The following is a 19,431-nucleotide window of genomic DNA, read 5'->3' on the forward strand; positions in this document are numbered from 1 at the left end:
TGGATAGAGATAATGAGTAAAGATGGGAGACAAGATGAGATCTCCTATGGAGTGAGTGGATTTAAAAGAGAAGAGGCTGAAGGATGAAGAGAGAATCAGCAAAGGAGACTGAGAAAGTGCAACCAGAGAAGTATGTAGAAACCCGTGCACAGAAAATTCATGGAATGCATTTTCATCAAAGTCAAATGAAGAAGGAATTTTCAAAAAGTAGATAATAAAGGATTGTTCAAAGATGCTTATCCATCAAGTAAAAGTGGGTCGAGAAATGATAATTTGATTCAAAATGTGGAGGTCATTGATAAGCTCAAGAAAAAACATTTTAGATGGAGTGGTGATGGTAGCAAGAGAGGAATTGACTGAGTTCTAAGGAGAACGGGAGGAAACAAGACTGCTTAGATATTTTTATCAATTAGAAGGAAATTCCTTGAAGGAGATATAAGGCAGAGGGAGAAAAAGGATTTTATTTTCTTAGGGGTGAGAAAAAATAACAGTATGTTTCTATGCCAATGGCAAAAATCAAATATAGACAAAATAAAAGATGAAGAGATGATAGGTTGGCTGTGGGCTGGGGGTGGAGGAAACAGAGGAGAATTGCTGGGTTGTCCTTTACGAGGGGAGAGGGAATGGGAGATTAAGTGCACAGGTGAGGGATTGGCTATAGCTGCTAATACGATACGATGTGCTATAATTTATGATATGATATAATGGCAGGAAGGAAAGAATATATGGGCACAGAGGCAGGAGTATGGACAGATTTGGTGATGAAAGCTTTGCAGGTCCTCAGCATAAGAAGTTAGGACCTTAGCTGAGAATGAGGTTGGGGGAAGAGGTTTTTGAGATTTGAGGAGTGAGGAGAAAGTGTGAAAGTAGAGAGTAGGAGAGAGACTGGACCAGGGAACAGTGTAGGATTGCCAGTTAGCTAAGGGCCATTTGAGCGTGGTTGTATGTGTTTTCTTAAGTCAGGTTTAGCTCTGGAAGTACAAGTACTGAGTAGATGAAGAGCTGGATTTAACCAATGATGTAGTTTTTCCAGGGGAGTATGATTAAGTGAGAGGAGCATGTGGTAAGCACACAGGGTAGTGATTATGATAATTGACTGGAATATAAATTATATATAAGAGTAAAACGTAAGAGTGGGAGAGGATGAAGAATAGTAGAAAATGATAGAATATGGATTAAAGTCAAAAAATTTTTAAAGTTGAAATGTTAGAGTGAGCTGGAAAGCTAGGAGGTGGTGGTCACTGAAGAGGATGTTTAAAATTGAGATTATGACAGTGTGGCAATTATTGGCAATGATAGGGTTAAGGAGACTATAGGAGTTATTGTCCAGGGTATTAGGCTATCTAGGAGTATAATCACACCACCAAGAATTATGACAGGATTAGTGTTAGAGAGTGTGACAGTGAGCAAGGAGCTAAAATCTTTAAAGACCGAGGGTTAGTGATGGTGGGAGGGTGGTCATAAGGGTGGTGGGTGGCTGATGCTGTATTTCAAAGCTTAGGGTTTACTGGAGTTCCCTTCGTGGCTCAGCGGAAACGAATCCGACTGGGAACCTTGGGTTTCAGGTCTATCCCTGGCCTCGCTCAGTGGGTTAAGGATCCGGCGTTGCTGTGAGCTGTGGTGTAGGTTGCAGACACGGCTCGGATCTGGTATTGCTGTGGCTGTGGTGTAGGCTGGCAGCTGTAGCTCCGATTGGACCCCTAGCCTGGGAACTTCCATGTGCTGCAAGTGTGGCCCTAAAAGGACAAAAGACAAAAAAAAATGCTTAGGGTTTACAGAAGGGAAGAGGAAGAGTGGTCTAAGAGTGACTATTAGGAGCAGAGACCACTTACCCCACCTGCAGCTCCACCATTTGTGAGATTTGTAATGTAAGATAGTGTCATCAAGGGAAAAAATAAAGCTTCAGCTAGAGCAGGAAGGTAAAAAGATCATGAAAAACGTTCAAGATAATAATTGAATTGCATATCTATATAAATAATACACAAATACCTACTTTCTTGCTTTAGTAAATATAGCTTATTTAATTTTAGTTGATTGCATCACCAGTCCGCTTATAAGTAGAAAGTGACATGTTCCTTGAAGAGCATGTAATGTGTCCAAGTTCAGAAGATGGGAAATTTTTACCCTGGAGTATCAAAGAAGGTTTCATGGAAATAAGTTGCATTTGAGCGGGTCTTGAAACAGACATAAGATTTGCCAAGTAGAGATGATCAGGAAGAGTATTTTCTTGATTTTTTTTTTTTTTTAGGGCTGAACCTGTGACATATGGAAGTTTCCAGGCTAGGGGCTGAATCGGATTTGTAGCTGCTGGCCTACAGCACAGCCACAGCAAGGCCAGATCCTTAACCCACTGAGCAAGGCCAGGGAGCCAGGGATTGAACCCGCATCTTCATGGATACTAGTTGGGTTCATTACTAGTCCCCATGGGAACTCCCAAGAACATTTTCTTACGCTTAGCACTCAGTCATGGTACGTGGTTGCTTCTTGACAAATGATAAGTGTTCTGTGGTGAAAGGTTGATGTAAATTAAGTTATGAGGGCAGAAAAAGTGTGAAAGGTTAAAGTTTTGTTGGTATAGGCAGTGCTATCAAATAGAGATATAATGTGAGCCAAATATAAAATTTTAAATTTTCTAGTAGCCATATTTTAAAAAAATAGAGGTGAAAATTAATTTTATTAATATATTTAACCCAGTATAACCAAAATACTATCATTTTAACATGTAATCAATATTAAAAGTTATTAATGAGATATTTTACATTCTTATTTTGGTACTAAATCTTACATTCTTATTTTGGTACTAAGTCTTTGAAATCCATTGTCTATATTGGCATATCTCAGTTTGGGCTAGCACATTTCAAGTGCTCAATGGCCACCTGTTGCCAGTGGCTTCTCTATTGGGCAGTACAAATCTAGAGGAAATATGAATGAAGAGTAATAAAATAATGGGAAGTAAAATTGGGGAAAGTTGGTAGGCCCAGATGGCAGAGAATTTTGAATACTAGTTAAGGGTTTTAGAATTTATTCTCTGAGTATTTGTAAGCTGTTGAATAGTTTTAAGGAGGGCATGAAACAAACATTTAAATTTCAAGAAGATTGACTACTCAATAGGAGACTGGTGATGGACTGGAGCAGAGGGTGATTAAAGGCAAGGAAACTAGTAGGTAATGAGAATCTGAGCAAAACATAGGTAATGGAGTGGAGAAGGGAATACCTCTGAGATCTTAGAGGAAGTATCAGCAGATATTTCCTCTGATGTAAAAGATGAAGAAAAGGATTTCTGAATCTGACTTACATAAAATGACACTGCTTCTTAGATATAGAGTAGGTAAGATTTGAATGAGAAAATATGAATTGTTTTGTATATGTTGATACCAAGATGCTGGCTAAATATTTACATAGTAGTTTTGGGGGCATATATTCTATCATGCACATAAGTGATAAAATAGTTCAAAAGTATAGGCTAACTCTGTAACTTTTTTTTTTTTTTTCGGTCTTTTTGCCTTTTTAGGGCCGTACCCATGGCATATGGAGGTGCCCAGGCTAGGGGTCCAATCGGAGCTGTAGCCGCCGGCCTACGCCAGAGCCACAGCCATGCCAGATACAAGCCGCATCTTCGACCTACACCATAGCTCACGGCAACGCTGGATCCTTAACCCACTGAGCAAGGCCAGGGATGGAACTTCCAACCTCATGGTTCCTAGTAGGATTCGTTAACCACTGAGCCACGACGGGAACTCCCTATAAATATTTTTTGAGATAATTTTATGAGAGTACCGAAAATTTTCTCACTAAATAGGCTTAATTGCTTTAAAAAATTTTGGCCTAATGTTGTCACAGTGAATTAAAGATCAGGTTTGAAGTTCAGTTTATTTTGCTACTGGGTTTTAAGGACTCTCGCAGGATTTTTTTTTTCTTTTTTCAATTTCACAAAGATATATGGATACAAGTGGAAGAAGCACAGTATATCAGTGGCTGAAGTTATTAATCAAAAAACTTATTTTCCAATTTTGCCTAGCAGTTATACACTTTTTTGTGTGGTTGTTGAAATTAGTGTATGTTTTCCCTGATGAGGTTAGTTCTTGAAAACAAATGAGAAATAATTGTAGGGAGTTCCTGTCGTGGCGCAGTGGTTAACGAATCCGACTAGGAACCATGAGGTTGTGGGTTCGGTCCCTGCCCTTGCTCAGTGGGTTAAGGATCCGGCGTGGCCGTGAGCTGTGGTGTAGGTTGCAGACGCGGCTCGGATCCCTGCGTTGCTGTGGCTCTGGCATAGGCCAGCGGCTACAGCTCCGATTAGACCCCTAGTCTGGGAACCTCCATATGCCACAGGAGCAGCCCTAGAAAAGGCGAAAAGACTAAAAGAAAAAAAAAAAAAGAAATAATTGTATTTGTATATTTTAGCACATAGGTTTAAAACCTGCTGAACATCTTTAACTGGGTCAGAAAATTATGTTTTCAAGTTTTTAAAACATGGGTGTGAAAGGTGAAAAACAATTTTAATAGGCAAAGTGTCTTGTTATCTGTAAAATTCGCATATGGATGGAAACATTTCCAGACACAGCCCTTTTCAAAAATAATCCTTACATGGCAAGAATTTCTTCCAAAAATAGTTTTTCTTTCCTTACTTGTTAACTTGTTGTTTATTTAAACAAAGTCTAAGCTATCCAGTAAGCCTAATCTAATTTTTTTCCCCCAGATACCAGCATACAGTTAATAAGTACTTGTTATCATAGGTAAGGTCAGCAAATTTGGAACATTGTCTTTTTATATAAGAAAAATAGTAATTCATCTGTAAGCTCAATAACTTTTAAAAGTTCATTGTGGCAAGATAGCTAAGAAAACTTTTATTTGAAACTAAAAATTTTTATGGTCATTTTTCATCTCACTACAAGAATTGAAAAATTCTGTTATACTCTAACAATCTTATTTCTTTTCTTTTCTTTTCTTTTCTTTTTCTTTTTCTTTTTTTTTTTTTTTGTCTTTTTGCTATTTCTTTGGGCCGCTCCAGCGGCATATGGAGGTTCCCAGGCTAGGGGTCTAATCAGAGCCGTAGCCGCTGGCCTATGCCAGAGCCACAGCAACGCAGGGATCCTAGCCGCGTCTGCAACCTACACCACAGTCACGGCAACGCCGGATTGTTAACCCACTGAGCAAGCGCAGGGACCGAACCCGCAACCTCATGGTTCCTAGTCGGATTCGTTAACCACTGCACCATGATGGGAACTCCTTATTTCTATAAATTTTACAGTGTTGGTGACATAGCACTTTGTGCTTTTTTTATTGTTTTTTTCTTTCTTTCTCTTGGCCACACTCACAGCATATGGAAGTTCCCAGGCCAGGGACTGAATCTGAGCCTGAGCTGCAGCCTACATCACAGCTGCAACAACACCAGATCCGTAACCCCCTGTGCCAGGCCAGGGATCAAACCAGTACCTCCACAGAGACAAGCCAGATCCTAACCCACTGTGCCATAGCAGGAACTCCAGTACTTTTGCTCTTAAGGATTTAATTTCTTGTGAAAACCTATCTGTGAATGATGCGGTGAGTGAATTTCATGTATAGTACTGTATGCAAGGTTGTTCCGGAGGCAGTTTTTTTCTTTTTCAGTTTCAGCTCTGTCAGTGGTTACCACTGCAAAGATTGTCCTTAAAATATGGAGTTTTTTTTTTTTTTTGAAGAAATTTACTGTTGAGAATACAGTATGTTTTCTTAAGTCATTTCCTTATTGTAATAGTATCCAACCATATTTTAATTGCTCAGGTTAGAAAAAGTATGTACTTTCTTCCAGTTGTATAGTAAACTTCTCTTACAGTGTAATTTATTTTTTTACTTTCAACAACCTTTCAATTACTCAACTTTTCAATTATTTTTTTCTGTGTGCATCCCAAAGATACTTGCTCTCAAGAAAATACATTTAGTTTTTTACCATAATGTTTTTCATACATTTCAGTCATTTAAAAAATCAAGTGTTTCCAAATGGTGTCTGAATTTTTAAAAAACAAACAAACCCTTATTTGATGTTAAATTATCAGTTAACACAATGCTATAAATCAACTATACTTAAATAAAAAATAAATAAAAAATACCCCTGAAACACACAAGAGGCTTTCAAACATTTATCATTAAGTTTAATGAAAATTTGTAAAGTGCTGTATAGAATGCGGACATTAAATATTATGCAAATAATTATAGAGATTTATTTTCATGTTTCTGTTAGGTTTTAAAATGTGATGGCTTTGGTTTTGTTCAGTCGTTAACATGAAGTGTGAATTTCTGAAAAGCTCTGTGTTCTGCAAAAATCAAGCACCACAACTAAGTGGGTTTATGAGAGTTAAGAATAGACTCTGCAAAATCCATACAGATTTTAACCAGAACACTAACAAAAACAATAGTTCAGTTAAAAAAATTTGATCAACACAGTGAAATCTCTGTTGGCATTTCTAGCTAGCTTCACAGACATTTGAATGCCTGCAGCATTTTTTTTTTTTTTTTTTTTGCTCTTTTTAAGGCTGCACCCACGGCATGTGGAATTTCCCATCCAGTGGCCTATGCCGCAGCCACACAGCCATAGCAGTATGGGATCAAGCCGCATCTGGAACCTATGCTGCAGCTGCGGCAACACGGGATCCTTAACCCATTGAGTGAGGCCAGGGATTGAACCTGCATCCTAATAGATACTAGTCAGGTTCTTAACCTAGTGAGCCACAATATAAACTTACGAATGTCTGCAGCTTTATGCCCTGAAGCTCGACCTTTTTTTGTTTTGTTTTGTTTTGTTTTGAGATTTAGGCCTCTGAAAGCCTTTACCTCTTTATCAGTTTTTTTTTTTAATTTTTTTTTTTTTTTAAGAACAAAGGAGAAATGTCTTAGCTTTTTCACCTGTACTTGTAACCATACTAATGTCATTATCAGTGTAATAGAGGTTTTTGAAGCTAATATTTGTATTTTAAAAAGGATTTCTGGAGTTCCCGTTGTGGCGCAGTGGCTAACAAATCCGACTAGGAGCCATGAGGTTGCGGGTTCGATCCCTGCCCTTGCTCAGTGGGTTAACAATCCGGCGTTGCCGTGAGCTGTGGTGTAGGTTGCAGACGCGGCTCGGATCCCGCGTTGCTGTGGCTCTGGCGTAGGCTGGCGTCAACAGCTCCGATTAGACCCCTAGCCTGGGAACCTCCATATGCCGAGGGAGTGGCCCAACAAATGGCAAAAACGACCAAAAAAAAAAAAAAAGGATTGCTTCATGATTTTTGGCTTTTTTCTGAATGTCATCCTATATTCTAAGGCTTTCTTTTTAATTTGGGAAAGCTTGCCCATCATTTAAAAACATTAACAATCTGGAAAAAATTTTGTATATTTTATTTAATATTTGAATTATTCCCTTATTTTCCAGTTTGTTATAGAAATTCAGGTTATAGCAGTACATATTGTGTAAATCATTAGCGGTTATAAATTAATTCCGTATTTCACGTAGGCTTCGGGTAACTTAACTTGGGAGGAACTATGTGATTAGTTTGTTGTTGTTTTTAACCTCATATTTTGGGCAGTAAGAGCTTGTATAAGAGGTTGAAGAGTTAACACTGACATTTGCTTTCTGTTTGTACTACTTCCATTTTGTTATTATCTTAAATCTTGTGATTATATACATAGCACAAAATAGCTTTATTGAAGATAATTGACATACAATAAATTGTATATAATTAAATTGTAAATTTGGTAATCTTTGGTATATGTTTGTATCCAAAACAGGATTGCTTTTTAATCTGCTTGGTAATCTTTCTACTAGTAAGTTTTTAAAAATCTAGGTATATGTAAGCTGTAGTATGTTATAATTCAATGAAAGCTAACAAGAGCGAGATGTTGCTGACAACTCCTGTGTTAAAATTTTTTAAGGTTAAATGTGCAAAATTATAATATTTTCATCTTGCGTCTCAGTGGATCATCTTATACATTCCCATTGAGTACATTTACCCAACGTGGGAGATTTCTGAGGTCTGTTGGTTATTTGATGGATACTCGAAAATATGGTACTGGGTCTCAGGGTAGAAGCAGACAGTTATGCCATAGAAAATGGTTTTTAGAATGAAGTTCGGATACGTGTTTGTTTCATTTCCTTCTCCCTTTGAGTGTAGGAAAATTATGGCTGTTTATGAGTTCCAATTAAGGATGATTTTATGTTCAGTGTTATTAAGTAATTTTCTTTTCCTTTAAACCAGTGATGCTAATGTGTCTCTAAATTGATTGACAAGAAATTATTATTCCTACTTGAAGTGCTGTTATTGCCAGAAATTGAGCAGTAAGCAGAGGAGTTATATATGAAATGGTAATTGATAAGTAGCCTTTGAAACTTTAGATTTGCCTAAACCATTAGTTTATAAGTCATTCTAGCAACTGGACCTTTTCTCTGCCAAATATAAATTTATAGACTACCAAAATGTAAAACAGGCCAAAATATACTGCAAAGAATGGCCTTTCCAAGACTTCTTTTATGTGTAGGGGAGTGCACCTATGGTGGACAAAAGAGAGATGGGACAGATTTTTAATTTAAAAGGTTTTAAAATTCTTTCTAATTTTTAGACATGTTACTGAAAAAAGAAATTCCCTCAACTGTTTTTCTTTTTTGCTGAAATGTCCTTTACTGTTGCTAGTTGTAGTTGTGTGGGTACAGAAATAACTGCTTTTGGTTCGAACTTCTGCTTTTGTTATGTACCTAAATGGCTCTGTCCTAAAACACTTATTCATTTCTTACATTCCTTTTTCAGTGGGGGTTTTTATGGGACTTTAATGAGAAAGTGATTCTACTCTATTCTGGCACAAAGTAGGTGCTTAATGAAGGTGGATTTCCCAATGTGATTTGTTTTGTTTTTGGTTTTTGTCTTTTGAGGGCCACACCCATGGCTTATGGAAGTTCTCAGGCTAGGGGTCGAATCAGAGCTGCAGCTACTGGCTTACACCACAGCCACAGCAACGCCAAATCCAAGCCAAGCCTGTGACCTACACTGCAGCTCACACCCACTGAGCAAGGCCAGGGATTGAATTGAACCTGCATCCTCATGAACCCTAGTTAGGTTTGGTACCACTGAGTCACAATGGGAACTCTGTGGGTATTCATTTTTGCCCTTTGATTTTCCTGTGAACTTGGTTTATAAAGGACTTTCTTGTGCCTTAAGAAGTTCATTGTTTAGATTAGAAGTTCATTGTTAGATTTTCAAATATTAGATCTTAGTATTTGACTGGAAAACAGGATATTATGTCAGTGAGTATAATGATGTGATACTGAAGTATTTTCATTGATTCTTTTTATGTGGGATATAAAATGAAAGATTTAAATCATTTTAGTTTTAAAATATATTGGTAAAAACTATAGTGACATATAAAACAGTGACATGTCTAGTAATAGAGAAGGATAGTTTTGTGTTTGAAATTTCTTTTAACTTTGTCTCATACTCACCCCAAGTGCAGTTGTCCACTTCTCTTTTACAATTACTGGGTTGGTTTTAAGATTTATAAGAAACATGGTATGACTCCAATGACCCCTTCTCTCCCAGCATCCCAAGCACAAATAAAGATTTAAAAGTGTTTGAAGGATAAGTCTCTATAATGGAAGACCTTCTTTGAAATTCAGCAGACTTGAGTTTTAAATCATACTTCCTCTTTGAGTAAGTTGACAGTGTATTAGATATTTGAAAATGCTGGAGAACAGTGATGGCATACTGGTTTTAAAATGTTTTACTGTTGGAGTTCCTGTTGTGGCTCGGTGGTTAACAAATCTGACTAGGAACCATGAGGTTGCGGGTTTGATCCCTGGCCTCACTCAGTGGGTTAAGGATCTGGCATTGCCGTGAGCTGTGGTGTAGTTCACAGACGCTGCTTGGATCTGGCGTTGCTGTGGCTGTGGTGTAGACCAGTAGCTGCAGTTCTCATTGGACCCCTAGCCTGGGAACCTCCATATGCTGCAGGTGTGGCCCTAGAAAAAGACAAAAAAAAAGTTTTACTGTCTATTTGCCCCTGTGACATTATCTTGTTAATTAATTCATTGTTAGCTAATACATTCAAAATATTTTTATTGATGTGTATATATACACACACACAGAAAAAAGTATATATATTATACATATATATGATGAATTTTTACGGTCTAAACACTTTTGATAGAATTAGCACTCAGGGCAAGAAACAGAACTTTACCTGTATTCCAGAATCTCTCCTTCTGACCAAGTATTGGATATCCCCTTACTCATGTTTTTCATCATGTTCATATTACTTTCCTGTTCTAGGTTTTTAACAGGATTTTAAGGAAATCATATTTGCTTTTAATTACCTAGTTTATATTTGAACATCATTTAGTAAGAAATGGGATATATCAAATATGTTTCTGTTGGGGACCTTAATTAAAATTTTGTTCTTTAACAGTATGTTCTGTCCACAACTAGTATGAGAATGGCAAAATTTTATCCGCCAGTAGTTTTTCAGTTGAATACCAATTTTAAGAATAGGATTCAGACAGGTGATGTCCTAATATTTTGATATTTTATAATCAAGAGGTGTTTAAGTTGATGATTTTCTCTTTTCTATTATAGGTAGTAGTAAAATAGTATCTATTCCTTAAGGAGGAAAACTAACTTTTTAGAGGAAAAGATACAGTTGTTAATGTATAAACCAAAGTCCAATAATATAGATATAATTTGAACTTAATTTTATTTATTTATTTCTGAACATTATGCTACATTATGAAGAGTACTTTGATTCATTTCCTCCCATTGACTTAATATTTTTAGAGGAAAAATTTAGAATCTAGTTAAAATATTAATAATACAAATACTTAATTGAACCAGCATTGGGCCAATCCCAAACCTACTATTTCTAAAATAAAATAAAATAAAGGGGAATCTGGGAAATTAGGTTCTCTAAGCTTAATTCCTTCAATTAGAAAATGGTAATAATACTTACTTCTATAGTCTGCTTAGAAAATCAAACGAGGAGTTCCAGTTGTGGCTCAGTGGAAACGAACCCGACTAGGATCCACAAGGATGTGGGTTCTATTCCTGGCCCCCCTCAGTGGGTTAAGGATCTGGCATTGCTTGAGCTGTGGTGTAGGTTGCAGGTGAAGCTCAGATCTAGTGTTGTTGGGGCTGTTGTGTAGGCCGGCAGCTTTAGCTCCGATTCAGCCCCTACCCTGGCAACTTCCATATGCTGCAGCTGCAGCACTAAAAAGAAAAAAAAAGAAAAAAAAAATCAAGTGAATTAAATGAAGTGATGTTATGTGGAGAGTTTGGTGTAGTGTCTAATATCCAAGCACTCTGTAAGTGACAGCTGCTTTATTTTTATCATTGTACCAGTAATATCACCTTAGTTCTCTTCTACTTTTCACTTAATTCTCCTTCTAAAACTTTGTATCAATTGGTGATTCCTTTCACATTTGTTTTATTTGTTTTCTTTTGTTTTTTTTTTTTTTGGCTTTTTAGGGCTGCACCTGAGGCATGTGGAGGTTCCCAGGCTAGTGGTCAAATCAGAGCTGCAGCTACCGGCCTACACCACAGCCACAGCAACATGGGATCCGAGCCACATCTGTGACATATACCACAGCTCACAGCAATGCCAGATCCTTAATCCACTGATTGAGGCCAGGGATCGAACCCGCATCCTCATGGATCCTAGTTGGGTTCATGACAGGAACTCCCTTCCTTAACATTAAGCTATGCCATAGTTAATGATTGTTTAATTGTAGAGATTTCAGTCGGTCTCTTAGGAGAAGGACTGGGGCACAGGTGGGGCCAGGGAGACACTTACCTTGGGCACTAAACTTGAGGGGAGGGAGTGCCAAAAAAATCGCTATAGTCAAGACAAATATTTCATCACCATACTTAAAAATGCAAAAACCTATTATGAACAAAAATAAAAGTCAGAAATTTTGGAGTTCCTGCTGTGGAACATGGGTTAAAAATCTGACTGCAGCGGCTCGGGTAGCTGTGGAGGTGTGGGTTCAATCCTTGCCTAGAGCAGTGGGTTAAAGGATCCAGGTGTTGTCACAGCTCTGCTTGGATTCAGTTCCTGGCTTGGGAACTTCCATATGCCACAGCTGTGGCTGTAAAAATAAAATAAAATGAAGGGGGATCTGGAAGAGTGCTGTGCTGAGCCGTATTGGTCTGTGAGGCAAGAGGGGAAAAGAGTAATGTCTTGACATTCCTGAGCCATTTTGGAGCCTGAGGCAAAAGAAAAAGTCAAAATACATGTGGTCTCTGGGAAAGGGCCTTACCCTGCTCCACTCCTTGCCCTATTATTTAAATAGTCAATTTTATAAGCGAGAACAGCTCACCAGAATAATTTTATAGACTGTTATCTCCATTTTACAAACGAAGGCACTAGGAATCAGGTGCCTGTTCAAATGCAGAGACTTAATTAGAAAGCTTAAGATCAGTGGGCGCTGTATTCTTTGTTCAAAGGAGGTTCCCTGTCCCCACAATTCAGAGTTCAGACTTTAAGTAAAAGTAAGCTTCTGTTATAATATCCCTCTAAGTGTTCTGAATATGAATCTTACTCTATTAGACACCTATTACTTCAGTAATATACCACCTGTCTTGTTTTATAGGGCACTTTAAGAGCTGTTTTTACTATGGTTATAGGCAGCTAAAGATTTATACAAGCAAACAAGGAAACTGTTCTTGTGCTTGACAAAAGTGGCTCCTCAAGCTTACAGTGAATTTATGTGACACAAAATATGTGCAAGACATTTTCACCCCATATTTTTTATTCCTTATTTTCTTAGATAACTCTTTTACTTCAAATATTCTTTTTTGGTTAGGTGACAGGATACATTTAGCTTGGCATTAATTTGGCTGAAAGGTCTTAGACTGATGTACTTAAAAAGCTATATTGTAAAGTAAGCATTAAGTACTTTATTCAATTGATGTAGACTAAAGATAGTAGATTAATTAACATTACTTAGATTTTTCTAGGTGAAATAGAAAGTACTGTAAAAATAGTGGCCCTCAAAAGACAAAAGACAAAAAAAAATAATATGAAGTATATTTAAGATTCAGAAGTTTTTCTGTGTGCATATAGGGTGGCTTTAAAATTGGTATTTTACGGAGTTCCCCTTGTGGCTCAGCAGTAACGAACCTGACTAGTATCCATGAGGATGTAGGTTCGATCCCTCACCTCTCTCAGTGGATTAAGGATCCAGCGTTGCCATGTGTGCTGTGGTGTAGGCCGGCAGCTACAGCTCCAATTCGACCCCTAGCCTGGGAACTTCCATATGCCAAGGGTGCGGCCCTAAAAATAAATAAATCAAATTTGTATTTTATTTGCTAATGATGGATTTGTTTGGCCCTACTATTTTTATCCTTATATTTGTATTTGTAGTTATAATAACAGAATAAGGAAATGTATTACAAATTCATTTGAATAACATTTCCTGGTCACTTATCTGTACAGCAGATACACAGAAATATGTTTCCTATTTGTTGTCTTACCTTTAAAACTTGAATATTGCTCAGTATTCTTTTAAAGAAATAATTTTATTAACTCTTAAGTTCAGTAATAAAGTATAAACATTGTAAAATTATAATTCTGTCACTTATATGGGCTGGGGCAAGTTTTCTAACCTCTCTAAAGGTCAGTTTCTTTGCCTACTAAATGTGAGTATAATGATTATATCTAGATTACACATTGTTGTGAGGATTAAAATGATTCCATGTACAGTGCCTTGCACAGCACATGGCACAACGTAGTCAAGAAAAGTTCCTATTATTAATAAATACCATATTGATCTGTATAATTTGGTTATAGTTTCAGGTAGATAAAATATAAACTAATAGTTTAATATCAAGTATCATGTAACTATTGGTCAGGTTGAATGCTAGGTATTATTTAGGGTCTATGCATGTGAATTCATGGTACCATTTCTTTTTCTTTTCTTTTCTTTTCTCTTTTTTTTTTGCTTTTTAGGACTGCAGGGGTGGCATATGGAAGTTCCCAGTCTAGGGACTGCTGGCCTAAACTGCAGCTCATGGCAATGCTGGATCCCTAACCCACCGAGTGAGGCCAGGGATTGAACCCACAACCTCATGGATACTAGTTAGGCTCCTTACTGCTGAGTCAGTGGGAACTTTCTCACAGTACCATCTTGAAAGAGGTTTTTATTTTGTTTTTTAAAAGTACAGCAATTAGAGAATAGAAGTACCAAGAAAGTGGTGAACAGTAACTTGGAAATAACAATCTCTAAAGAGCTTTTATAAAAGTCACTGATGACCTCCCAGCTGCTCACATCTCAGTCTTGATTTACTCGACTTTATGGATCATGCCCTCCATCTTTGCTAGATTCTACCTGGCTTCTAAGCAGCAGTCTTGATTTTATTCCTTCTTTACTTTTGCTTTTCAGTCTCCTGTACTCCACAGTCTCAATATTGGTGTATCTCAGAATCCTTTTTTGTTTGTTTTCACTCTTTGCATTAGTGATCTTACCCAGTTTTAGGGCTTTAATACCACCCATATACTGGTAACTCATAACTTTTTGAAATTTTTAGCTAGAAGGTAATTTGTGCTGCATTTAACAATTGAAATTCCTAGAAGAATGTCTTCATCATTTTGCTTAGCACTTTAGACTTTCAGGTTGGTGAAGGCGCCCCCTCCTTTTGGTGATTGCATTTTATTTGGAGATTTAAAAAACTGTTATTTAGAAGCAGTTTATATAGTGAAAGTATATTCAAGGCCAATGCTTCATTCCTTCTTGGCAACTAAGGTATGAAATTTTGGAAAAGTTAGGAAAATAGGCCAATATATCTATTTTTTTCTACCGTAATAATTGTAAAATGGGAAAAACTGGGTATTGGCTTGTACCTGTTTATTCAGAAAGACAATAGGATATGTAACCTTTCTCTCCGCCTTCTTTTGATGCTAACTTTTTACATACAACCCAGTTCCAGTATTGGGCTGATTCACATACTTTCAGCTACAGAGATGTGCGAACTCTGGTACTGGGCAAACTCTTCGGGCTTATTAGCTCAAGATTTATTTTAAAGCTGTGTCTGGCCTATGTAGTTTCATATAAACCTTGGGCAATAAGTTTTTTGTGTGTGTATGTTTTTTTTTTAAGAGCCGAGATTTTCATTCTAGCTACTGTTTTCCCAGTAATCAGTCTGGTTTTGGTCCATTACTACATTTAGGTTCTTCTCATTCTCAGTTGTTGGTCTGCTGCCTTCTGCGCTGAAATCCAGTGCATCTTTTGACTTTAGCTCCTTCTCATCGCTTGGCATTTTTCTTGCTTGTTGTTGAATAATTGGTGGTAGTTTTGTTTTTTTCCTTTTCAGTGTTGGTGTTTTTTTCCTTTTCTTTCCTTTCAGTGGGGCTATGACTTTTAAGTGTTCTCCTGTCATTTCTGTGCATTTGAAAGTGGGGAGCAGAAGGGACAAATAGTGTTAATTTTCTTCATTGCTTTAAAGTTTTTGGTTATAAGCTTTCCTTTAATACAAGTTTTATTCTTTTAAATGTTTCCTTATTTAAGTTTTAGTATCACTTTCTAAGAAAAAAAAAACAGTTGAAATCACAGACATTTGAAAAAAAAAATCTTACCATCTAAAGTTTAAATGAAACTGCTTAATGACATAGGCATAGGCTTTCAATCGTCTTGAGCTAATCCAACAACTGGATCTCAGTATCAATTTCATATACTGAAAATACAGTATCTTAAAAAGTCAGCATTTTTTTTGTCTTTTTTTGTCATTTTAGGGCCGCACCTGCGGCGTGTGGAGGTTCCCAGGCTAAGGGTCCAGTTGGAGCTGTAGCAGCTGGCCTACGCCAGAGGCACAGCAACATGGGATCTGTGCTGCGTCTGCGACCTACACCGCAGCTCACAGCAATGCCGGATCCTTAACCCACTGATCGAAGCCAGGGATCGAACCTGCAACCTCATGGTTCCTAGTCGGATTCGTTTCCGCTGCGCCATGATGGGAACTCCAAAATTCAGCATTTGTTTATTAAAAGGTGATACTATAGAAAGTTTCAAATATAAAATTTATAAACATAGGACGTCAAGTATAAATGTAAATATTTACATATGTATTATCCTCCGCATTATCTTCTAATGTAAATTATCGAATTTAAAGTGTTAGTGTTATTCAGAAATAAATACAACAAGACAATGCATAAATGAAATAGTATTTGATCTTTAAAAAATGATTTAAAAAGTAGTAGTATCATTGAGTTGAGCAACTGCTCAATCGTTCCAACTGCTGAAAAAGCTCTCTGACTACGCTAGTGGGGGTATTATGGGAAAATATTTATAAACTATTTACAGTTTTTTTCCTGTTTATTTAATCTTTATGTAACTCTAGCTCTCTGTGATAATTTTCGGAGATGCCATTGGATAAGCAAGGATTCAGTCCTCTTTCTGATGTCAGGTTGTGGTTTTGTTTTGAAGAAAGATTTCTTTTGTCTTCATTATGTGTAGATGGAGATTTATCATTTCAATATGAAGTGTTCATGTTCCATTTTCTTGGAAAGTCTTTGAGGTAGAGAATATTTATTCTTGTTAATAGAAGCTTTGGCCTTGTCAATTTAAATTTTTTCTTCTTGCGGAGGTTAATGGAGGTACTACAGAAGAGGGCTTTCCAAATGAATGCACATTTTTTGATTTGAAGTTTTAATATGGAATATATATAAATCTGGATATATCTAAAAATACATAATTCAGATTTTGTATTTTAAACTTATTAAAATATCAAAATTGTACCAATAAAGATATTGATATTTTGGTAGTTAGAAATAGCTTAGCATGCTATTGTGAAGAACAATCCAGCTGTCCTGGAGAGGGGATTTGTGAGTTGGGGGTGGGAGTGAGGTCCTCAAAATGTGAATTTAACAGACTCAACTTGACTGGAAGTTATGTATTTTTTTTTAATGTATTTTTCCCCCTTTCACTTGAGAATCAATATTGTTTTAATGTGTCTTCATTAATGATATCAGTGGGATATATAGTTTTAATTGTGATAAGAAATATTTACAGTTTACTCTTAACACCTCTCCCCCATTCTGTTATTAAATAATATTTTCATAAAGTATTTAATTTTTTTAAGAATAGAAATTAAAAAGATGAAATATAACTGAATGGTAAATAAACATAATATGTGCAGTTCTTCTAGAATTAGTAAATTAAAAACTCAAGTTACCGTTCTAAGTTTTGCATGTAACTTTCCTCACATTTTCTTTCTCCCCTTATCAAAAGTTCTCTTTATTGTTGTTTTTGTTTTCTGCTTTCCTCCACCTTCCTTCTTTACCCTTTGAAGCTTCTACTGGTTATTAAGACCAGGGAGATGAATTAAGTATATTGGACCTCTAAGATTTAGTTAGTACTTTGTCACATTGTTTGCTAGTAGTAAGACTTTGGGCATGCCAAAGACACTCTCTAAACTTTAGTCTGTTGTTTAGTTTTTTATTTTTAAAATTTTTATTGGAATATAGTTGACTTAACAATGTTTTATTAGTTTCAGGTGGATAGCACAGTGAATCAGTTTTTATATATCACCATTCCTTTTAGTTTTATTTTTTATTTTTAAAAATTTTACTCTTTTGATATTTATTTCTAAATTAACTATATTTTTCAGGTCATATGGTTTTAAAAAAGGGTTTTTTTTTTGTCTTTTTAGGGACACACCTGCAGCTTATGGAGGTTCCCAGGCTAGGGGTTGAATTGGAGCTGTAGCTGCCGGCCTGTGCCACAGCCACAGTAACACCAGATCTGAACCATGTCTGCGACCTTCACCAGAGCTCACAGTAACTCCGGATCCTTAACCCACTGAGTTAGGCCAGAGATTGAACCCGCATCCTCATGGATGCTAGTCAGATTCGTTTCCGCTGAGCCCTGATGGAAGATCTTAAACGATTTTTTAAAATTAAAGTATGATTGATTTACAGTGTTGTGCCGGTTTCTGTTGAACTGCAGAGTGGCCCCGTCATACATTTTATATATATACATATATATATATATATATATATATATATATATATATACAGTCCCTTTCTTATGTTGTCTTCCATCATGGTCCCTCCCAAGAGACTGCATATAGTTCCCTGTGCTGTACAGTAGGACCTCACTGTTTCTCTGAAGTTAGTTTAGTTTTAAAATGAGAGAGTTTCCTTTTACCCTTCTCAGCATTACTTGGGATGAGATACTATGTATGTGCTAGTGTTTTAGAAATACAGTTTCCTTCACAAGAATATTTGTTGAGTACTTTGAGACTTAGTTTGTTTCTTAGTATTTTTTTTCCACCCTCACCAAGTTATATATGTATATACTTTTCCCCAGTTTGATTTTAAGTTTAATGAATGCTTGTTGTAGAAAGTCTGGAAAATATAGGAAAGTGAGTCAAGAAAATAGAAACTTGACCAGTGAATGATCCTGTTTTCATGGTTTTTGGGGAAATTTAGTTTTAAGCCTGAGTTTCCTGAGGGTAAGGATAGTTAGTGTCTTGCTTATTTTTAGATTTTCTGTTCTTTGTATGCACTTGACACAAAAATTAATGCTTGATGAATGAATGAGAACCTCCTTAGTCTGGATGTGTTTCTTAAAGGCAAAAGCTTGGTGAAATTTTATTAGACATTTGAAGAGAGAAAGTCTTATCAAACTAGCAAGAATAATAGTGGAAGCATTTTTTTTTTTTTGGCTGTGCCCATGGCATGCAGAAGTTCCTGGGCCAGGGATCAAACTCAGCAGCCCCAAATCCTTCACTGCTAGGCCACCAGGGAACTCCAAGGATACATACATATTTTTAAAAGACATTTTTCTGTTGATTAAAACTACATCATGGGGTTTCCGTGCGGTGCAGCAGAAACGAATCCGACTAGTATCTATGAGGGTGCCAGTTTGATCCTTAGCCTTGCTCAGTGGGTTGGGGGATCTGGCGTTGCCGAGAGCCCTGGGAATTTCCATATGCCGTGGGTGCGGCCCTAAAAAGCAAAAAAGAAACTTTATGTGGGCAACTTCATATCAAAATGGATTGATGTTTATTTAGTGAGAAGAACATGATAAAATTTAAAGACATTATGTCAAATGCTTGAAAATTTAACATTTTTCTTTTTTCTCTTTTTATGTTTTGTTAAACAGGATGGCTTAAATTCCTTGGTCCTCGATTTGGATTTTCCTGCTTTGAGGAAAAACAAGAATATAGACAATTTCTTAAATAGATGTAAGTATGTGTAAACTTCATATTTGATCACATAACTCTACCTTTGATATTTATGTTTAATATTATTACAGTCAACAAACATAACATTAAAATTACGTAGTTTCTAGTTTGCCATTTGATTTATTGAAATACTAATATTCGTTATTTTCAGAGCAAAACTGCAAAACCAATTAAAGTATGTAAAGTAAGTAAGGTGAAGTTTAAGATTTTGTATGAATTAAGACCACCAATTTCAGGACAGGTCATTTATGGC

General features: G+C 36.6%; 1 protein-coding gene across 6 annotated transcripts in view; it reads left to right on the top strand.

The window, feature by feature from the left end:
- ROCK2 (Rho associated coiled-coil containing protein kinase 2) overlaps positions 1–19,431 on the top strand; it is a 141,305-nt gene that overhangs the window by 45,669 nt on the left and 76,205 nt on the right. For all 6 annotated transcript variants that reach the window (XM_047782640.1, XM_047782642.1, XM_047782643.1 and 3 more), the window contains exon 2: positions 19,097–19,178. In XM_047782640.1, coding sequence (XP_047638596.1) covers positions 19,097–19,178 — 82 coding nt within the window. The remainder of the gene's footprint in view (positions 1–19,096; positions 19,179–19,431) is intronic.

This window comes from Phacochoerus africanus, chromosome 5 (assembly GCF_016906955.1).
Source record: "Phacochoerus africanus isolate WHEZ1 chromosome 5, ROS_Pafr_v1, whole genome shotgun sequence".
NCBI lineage: Eukaryota > Metazoa > Chordata > Mammalia > Artiodactyla > Suidae > Phacochoerus > Phacochoerus africanus.